This window comes from Akebia trifoliata, unplaced genomic scaffold (assembly GCF_017979445.1).
Source record: "Akebia trifoliata isolate Shusen 1 unplaced genomic scaffold, ASM1797944v1 Contig00872, whole genome shotgun sequence".
Taxonomy (NCBI): domain Eukaryota; kingdom Viridiplantae; phylum Streptophyta; class Magnoliopsida; order Ranunculales; family Lardizabalaceae; genus Akebia; species Akebia trifoliata.
In genome coordinates, this window is record NW_028237289.1 from 13184 (window position 1) to 21358 (window position 8175).

General features: G+C 35.1%; 1 protein-coding gene across 3 annotated transcripts; it reads left to right on the forward strand.

Moving 5' to 3' along the window:
- Positions 1-1056: 1056 nt before the first annotated feature.
- Positions 1057-6767, forward strand: LOC147380933 (ultraviolet-B receptor UVR8-like). 3 transcript variants are annotated; one of them, XM_086431036.1, is made up of 6 exons: positions 1057-2206; positions 3761-3973; positions 4328-4438; positions 5497-5865; positions 5984-6091; positions 6225-6767. In XM_086431036.1, exons 1-6 carry the CDS (start codon positions 1868-1870, stop codon positions 6546-6548), a joined length of 1464 nt encoding a protein of 487 aa, XP_086287162.1. In that variant the 5' UTR covers positions 1057-1867; the 3' UTR covers positions 6549-6767. The 3 variants fall into 3 exon arrangements, with proteins under 3 accessions (XP_086287162.1, XP_086287163.1, XP_086287165.1); XM_086431037.1 differs by having other exon boundaries at positions 3764-3973; XM_086431039.1 differs by having other exon boundaries at positions 2061-2201; positions 3764-3973.
- Positions 6768-8175: the final 1408 nt, after the last annotated feature.

Genomic DNA, 8175 nt, shown 5'->3' on the forward strand with positions numbered 1-8175 from the left:
ATCATTATTTAAAGGTGAATTCCATTGATGACGATTGCCTAACATTTCTTAGCAACCGATAGTTAAAGGATGCTGCGTAGGTATTTGCAAAACTATTCCACGTGGCGTCGATCATTACTTCCACGTGTTGAAAATTAGAGGGACCCACAACACAACATATATAAAGGTTGAGTTAGACGCAACCCCCAAGTTTTGGTGAATGTCCGAGACATCCCTTGTGTTTCCAAACTAATGACATTTCCCTTGACATTCGTCTATTGTTAATGAAATTGACTTAAATGTCCTTATATTTCAACATGTAACAAATATACACTTGATTTATCTTTTTCAAAACTAGTGGTCTAACCCTCTTAAATAAGATTTTCTACCCGATTTTATACTTCAACCTTCATATTTCAAGAATAAGATTAAAAAAAAAAAAAATTATTTATAAAAAAATTTTGGGGAGAAAAAGCATTGGTGTCAACATTTGATTATGGTAAGATTGAAAATATTGAAGAACTTGAAAATGATAATTTTTCAATAAAAATAAAAATTTGACTAGATGTTGAAGATGAGGGTATACAAGTCATTGTCAAGTAATCTATAAGAATAACTGAGGTAAAGGAGGGCATGCCATCAATTAAAGAAAATGAGAGCTTTTAAAGAAAAATTAAGAATCATGATAATATCACGCCCCTCTCTGACATGTGCTCTCTGTACATCCTTATCACAGAATCATAGATCATTTGCACAAGAAAAGATTTACAATTATGCATATGGCAAGGTAAATGATCTATGATTCTGTGATGGGGGTGTATGTGAGAAAGGGATGTCAGAAAATCATTACACAAAAATTAAAGATTATTTCATTCGAGGTTGAAAAAGAAAGTATTTAGGTCATTGAATATGAGTATATAAGAAAGACCGCGGTCAAAGGGAAGCTCATCAATTTGAAAAAATTAAGGGGTATCACAAATATTCACCAAAATGTGGAGGGTTATGTAATAAATCAATAAGTATAAAACTCTACACGCCTGCATGATACCTAAATAAAAAATAAAAATAAAGTCTTATTAAGGTCACACTGCAGACTGCACTCGTTAACAAAATCCAATAATAAAAAAACCGAAGATTCCTTCTTCCACTCTTAATTCTCTCGCTGTCATATATATTGCGGGTCTTGCGAGCGAGAGAGAGGAAATGGCGCCATAAAGAAATCTCTAAACCCTAACTTTTACTCTCTCTCTACTTTTCGGTGGAAAAGAAGAGAGATCGGCACCGAAAAGCTTGAAAAAATTTCTTTTTATTCGATAGATCTCTGGTAAGATTCCACATTCGATGTTTTTTTTCGATCTATTTCTTCCGATTTTGCTTCCAATTGAGTCTAGTTCTTTGGTTCTGTTCTTCCCTGATTGGATCCCTTAATTTTGGTACTAAAATTTCCCTTTGTCCCCTCTGAGATCAAATCCATTTGTTCGATTTTCAATCTCGAATTGATGTTCTTTTGTCTTTCTTGTGCTAAGCTTAGCTTGCCTTGAATTTCGATCTAAATTGCTTTTATCTGTGAATTGGTGCTTTGTAATTGTCATCTTTTATCGCAATTGTCCAGTGTGATTTCTTCCTTCTGATGTTTAATTTCGCCTCTCTATCACAATTACCTTCAAATTTATCGTCTAAACCCCTGTTTATGTACCAAATTTCTTGTATACTACTTCCGGCTGATGCTTTCTTTATATCTTGTTTTAATTGCTTGAGATTTCGCCTTAAAATTTGATCTTCCAAGATTTATTGCTGCCTAAGGTTCTCTTTCTGAGGTGGTTTTTCTTATATATGCATCAATCTTCGTGATCGATTTTAAGGGAAGGAGAGAACAGGAAGTACTGTAATGGCGAATGGAGCTAGGTCATTTTCCATAGAAGAATTTCCCTCTCATTTGCTTATAGAGATTTTGAGTTCTGGCCGATTAAGTGCGGCTGATCTGGCCTGTTTGGAGCAGACTTGTCTACTTTTTAGGGGAAATCATGACTTATTCCCTCTAAAGTTTCGATCTTTGATTGATTTTGTGGCCTTCCAGCTCTGTAGCTCGCATTCCATATTCCGTCCTCTGCCCTCAAATGCTCGTAAAGAGCTCTTTGATCGATGTTGTGGGAACTGGAAGCGGGTTCTGAGGTTCTCGCAGTCTGTGGAACAGTCATCCAACTTGGTCGAGACCTCAACAGGCAATGTACTATTTCTTCGATTTTGCTAATTAGGGTTCAACCATAAACGGTCTCTTGATTTTTTTTATATTGCTATAATTAGTACTTTGTCTTATTATTTGAAAAATTAGATTTTGTTTCATAGATACACATCTTGTCCTTGGCGGTTGTGTAGATTCATTAGATACATCTGCAAACTGCTAACACTCAGCTACAAATTCACAAAGTGAAAACAGAGGAAAACCTAAGTCCTAAAGTACTGTAGTTGTAAATTCATTTTCAAAAGAATACAACTTCCTTGGGAAAATGAATTCCTGTGTTTGATTTCACTTGGGATTTTTTGTTTTTAGTATTGTTTTAACACTTGTTGAGTCACTTCAAACTTGGCTGAGTTACTTGATTGGATTCCAAGGTGATTAGGACCCAAAATTCGATGGAACCAACTCTTCTAGTCAATCATAGTAATCAAATTTGGATTTGGCAATTATTTGTTGGGGAGATAATTCAGATAAATTCTGGATTGAGGATAGGCCGAAAAAATTTGGAAGAGTCGAACAATTTGTTAATCACCTATTATTTCCACTTTATTGATTAATCGGTGATAATTTTTTGTCTGACTCCCCTTTCAGCAACATTTTTTCCTAATTTTTTCAAAATAAAATTGGTGAATTTTGTGTCTTTGGAATCAACTTGGCAAATCATCAAGTCAACTCGAAAATTGACTTGGTCAAGTAAAAATTCGACCAGTTTATTTAACTATATATATAATTTTTTTATGGAGTACTAAAATGAATAAATTTTTTTAACACTAAAAAATAAAAATTTGTAAATTTAATAAATTTTTATTTGACTTGTTCAAGTCGACTTGCAAATTGTTGACTTGACTCAACTTGATGGACATCCCAGTCAAGTTTTTTGGGTTTTAAAACTATGGTTTTTAGTTTTGGAGTGGGGCCATCAGCCATGGGGGTAATTGTGAGCAAATAACATAGGATTGGAATGGGAATTATTTTTCCTGCTCATTGGAAAATCATTTTGGACTGGGAAATTGAATTCCAGTGAAAATATGTAATCAAACACCTAAAATTGTATTTTCTAAAGAAATTCATGCCCCATTTTCCATGCGCAAACAAACCCTAAATTATTTTCTGCATTTAGTATCTTGTTTTTTTCTCATATATATATATATATATTCGATGTCTTTATAAACATTTCAATTTGGTTTTAAACCATAAATATAAAGTGTAGTTTTTTCTAGAATTTGATTACCAAAAACCTGTCTCAAGCTTTTTTTTTTAAAGCTATCTTGAATATATTCATAGATTTTTATTTGTTTTTATTTCTTTTCTGAATGCTAATATTATTTTAAAGGTTTTGGGCATGTGCCATGCCAGTTTATCAATCTTAAGCAAAAGAGAAAGTGACACTAGTATCACTGACTAGATTTTCAAAATATCTTAGTTTGTGCAATTTGTAATATCAGCGAGGCCTCCCCTCCTTTTTGCTCAGATAGTGTGCAGACCTGGCGTCTTTTAATTATTATTATTAAAAGCTAAATGTAGCGAGTGTTTTCATCTCAGCAGATGCAGATTACCACTGGAAGATACCACACACTGTTGATCAGTGACTCATCGGTATACTCTTGTGGGTCCAGTTTGTGTGGTGTTCTTGGTCAAGGTCCTGACACCACACAATGTGTTGCCTTTAGCCAGATCAGTTTCCCATCTTCATCATGTGCGATCCATGTCTCTGCGTCCCACAACCATGCAGCTTTTGTTATGAAGTCTGGAGAGGTTCGTAGCCACTCATATTCCATCAGACCCTCACTATATGAGAAGTCTTAGTTATTTCACGTTGCTGGATACAGTGGTTTTCTGGCCAACATTAAAGCCCTGTTTGGATACAAAGTAGAAAGTAAACTGTGGAACAAAATAGCTTTTGGAAAGTAGAAAGTCGTTTCCTTTTACTTTTTTAAAAAGTTATAAGTTATGATATTTACCTTTTAAAAGTAGTATTTTGAAATTAATCTAGACAAGCTTTTTAACTTTGTAGCTTTCAAAAGTTTAAAAAATTACTTTTTTAAGTGTATCCAAACGAGCTTTAAATGCTCCATGAGCTAAAGCACAAGCAATCTTGGTGCTTGACAGGTGTTCACATGCGGGGATAATTTATCGTTTTGTTGTGGCTATGGAGAAGTAGGGCGTTTCATTTTCAGGCCTAGGCTTGTTGAGGCATTGAAGGGGGTTCCTTGCAAGCAGGTAAGCATGTGTGGCCATTTTAGGTTGTATATGATAAATGCGTTTGAAAGTTGATTGAGATGTTAATCATGTTCAATAAATCCTTGTATGCTGATTCAACACCAAAATGAGAATTTTAGTGATCTTAAAGGAATTATTCAGGTGTAAGAAATATGAGATTTCGCACAGGTATTATTTTCATATAATATATAGCTAAACTGTTTCTTATTCATTTTGCAGTTGGCTTATTTGTATTGGTTCTTTGTTAATATGTTTGAATGTTATATCTAATAGATATGTAGTAGATCATAATTTAAGTAGAACTGTTGCAGATTTGTTTGAATTTGGTTCCATGTTGAAATTTCTCTTTGAAGCTACTCTCCTTTCTAGCCTGGATTATTTTCCAAAAGTTAGAAGCTGATTTGTTAAAGATGCCGCACCAGAAAGGGTCCATGTATTCTAATGACTTGTGAAAGATGCTGCAGTGGAAAGGAACCATGTATTATAGTGGGCAATGGAAAAAATGAATGGACCTACCCTGTCTGTTAAACCCGTAGGCTTGGATCAACACATTTCTTTACATTGAAATCCTTGAAATCCTTGCTTGCTTAGCCCAAAAAAAAAAAAAAAGATGAACAAAGTTGAATCATTCCACTATTGGTATGAAGATACTGGTGAGAAATGTGATTATTCAATCTTATTTTTCTAAGGAACTCTTTAACTTGACATGTCCACATGAGTGAGAATATTTTATAACAGCTATTGCTCCCCCCTAGTCCTCACCCTTCAATGTTAATGTACGCAGCATGTGCAAGACCTAGCATTTTAAATGGCATTGTGCTTCTAGTGCTTATCCTCTTGGGAACTTTTATTAATTATCATTAAGAAGAGGCCACAAAACATTCCATAGTGAATTGAGGAGCCATTGCTACTCCTATTTTTATGTTTCGAAGTTTTTGGTTCTCTAGTTTTCCAGGATTTTCTTCTTGTTTCGTGATGTTGGTTCTCAGACTGTGTTGCCGATAATGGATATCTACACATCAATATCAATTTTTAATCCTGCATCTGAATTTTTTTAGGTTGCTACAGGACTTAATTTTACCGTGTTCCTTACAAGGCAAGGTCATGTATATACATGTGGGAGCAACGTGCATGGCCAACTTGGACATGGCGATACTGTAGACAGGCCTACCCCCAAATTTGTTGAACTTCTTGAAGGTGTAGGTCGTGTAGTTCAGATTGCTTCGGGCCCAAGTTATACGTTAGCAGTAATAGATGATGGGACAGTTTATTCATTTGGGTCCGGCTCCAATTTCTGTCTTGGCCATGGCGAACAACATAATGAGCCTCGACCACGTGCAATCCTGTCATTTAAGAGGAAGAATATTCATATTGTCAGTGTCTCTGCTGGGGATGAGCATGTGGTGGCACTTGATTCTAGTGGACTTGTTAGTATTTTTTCTTACTTAAAAAGAAACTTGCTACTTTTATTGAATATACATAGATTTTGGAATATTAATATTCTTATACTAAAAGTTTGATCTCTCCTAAAAATGGTGTTTGCAGGTATATACATGGGGCAAAGGCTACTGTGGTGCATTGGGCCATGGAGATGAGATTGACAAAACAACTCCAGTACCATTAAGCAGCCTTAAGGGCCACCTTGTTGTGCAGGTTAGACTTCTCACTACCTCTTCTTGCTAGGATTTACTATACGGCTATTATTGACCCGTGTCATGACTTACCTTTTTCATATGAGTGATGGGGTTTCTCCCAATTGTGACGTTGCTTAATCTGATATGTATAGGTTTGTGCGAGGAAGAGGAAGACATTTGTTCTTTTGGACGACGGAACTGTTTATGGTTTTGGATGGATGGGGTTTGGAAGCTTAGGGTTTATGGACAGAGGTGCCTCTGATAAAGTATTGAAGCCACAAATCCTTGACAGCCTAAGAGCTCACCGCATATCTCAAGTAAGCACAGGGCTTTATCACACGGTTGTCGTCACCAACAGGGGCCTTATCTTTGGGTTTGGAGACAATGAGAGAGGACAACTTGGCCATGATTCATTGAGAGGATGCCTTGAACCAACTCAGATTATGGTTCAGGAAACAATGGATGAAAGCAGCTGACCGCTCAGTATCCACCTTTGACACTGAGAATGTAAGTTTTATTGTATTTTTTAATGAACTTCTGCAGTGAGTTTACTATCTTGTGCTATTTTTAGAAAATCAGATCAGACAGTGAACCAAGAGCAGGTAATTATTATTGTATTAGCAAACTATGTACCATTTATGGGATCCTTTGTTCTTGATTTGATCATGTGAGTTGTGAAGACTTTTAAATTGAAATTATGAGATTATTAGCTGAAACTGTGCTATATTAATGATGTCCCATATGGTATTGTACTGCACACCCATTGTTATCTCGGTTATATCATATGTAATGATGGAGTGATTTGAGGATGATGTTGGTTATAAAATTAGAGTTGGGTGATTTTGAAGTGGTGTGCTTCTGAAGAGCTGCGTGTGTGCATGTAACTACTAGAGAAATGTGATTGCCAAACATAGGTTTATTTGCTTGGCAATTGCAGTAGAAACAGGTGCCTCGGGTTTAACTAGTAGAGTCATTCTGGAGTGAACATTGAAATTGACATCGTTCCATACATTGGTGTGCACAGAACCATGAATTCTTCTCACTCTATCTCGATAAAAAAACTTCTATGGTTGTATACGCATTCATGTTGGCAATGTGTAAAATGATGTCAATTTCAATGTCACTTCTGCATTTTTCTTTACTAATAATATGTTAACTATCTTCGTTTCCTTTGATCGGCTTTATATTACTATAATGAGTGAAGGTTGTATAGTCGCCAAATTGCAGTTAAACAATCTTTGAGTATCATCTCTCAATGCATATTGAAATTAATTAACTTTTTTATTTGAAGAATCTTATTAAAAATAATTTAATTTTAATACTTTATTATAATTATAGTATCATTATGTTCAGTTTAGGGCATTTTGATGTCTTATTATACAATTTAAGGGTCTTTTGATCATTTTATCAGAATCTAATAACTGTATCAAACAATAGTTGCCTGATTATGGTAAACAAAACTTTTACGGTACGGTATCAAATAAGCCTTTTTTCAGTTGCAAAATTCAGTTTTTTTTTTTTCCTTCCAGTCGGAAAAGTTGAGGGCATTGTCAAACAGGTTTTTGTAACTCATAGGCAAACACACACGTGACGTGCCAGCTGTGGGAGTCATATTAGTTACTACTTTGAAAAAGTTTTCCCAAAACCATGGGACAATAGGTAAGTTATCAATTTCTAAATCCTGAGCCCAAAATGTCCTAGGCAGAGCTAGGAATAATTGTGTATCCCCCCCACAATTTTCATCATACGAAAGATGGAGTACGATGTCGACCGAGAATGTTTAGAGAAAAATATAAGAGGGTGTTAAATAGTTGAAAATAAGAGGATAAATCACAACTAAACTGGAAGAACAGTCTATAAACTCATAAACCAAACTTAGATCACAAACCCCAAACTCACAGGTAATAGGTATACAGTATACAAATGAAATCCGAGGTAGCATTTGAGACCAAGCATACCAAAGATAAAGTCAAGAAAGATTTGAATCTAACTAACATGATACTATAGGTTAGAGATATTTTGATTTGCATTTAATAAACCTGCAACACTTGCACATTAAGTTTAATTCTAATGACAAGTGATAGGCTCATAGCTCAAAACATT

Excerpts from the sequence above, each read along its gene's own strand:
- LOC147380933 (XM_086431036.1), top strand. The coding sequence starts at position 1,868 with ATGGCGAATGGAGCTAGGTCATTTTCCATAGAAGAATTTCCCTCTCAT. Across the intron at positions 2,207-3,760 it reads TCGAGACCTCAACAGGCAAT|CAGATGCAGATTACCACTGG; the intron begins GTACTATTTCTT and ends TTTTCATCTCAG. Across the intron at positions 3,974-4,327 it reads TTGTTATGAAGTCTGGAGAG|GTGTTCACATGCGGGGATAA; the intron begins GTTCGTAGCCAC and ends GGTGCTTGACAG.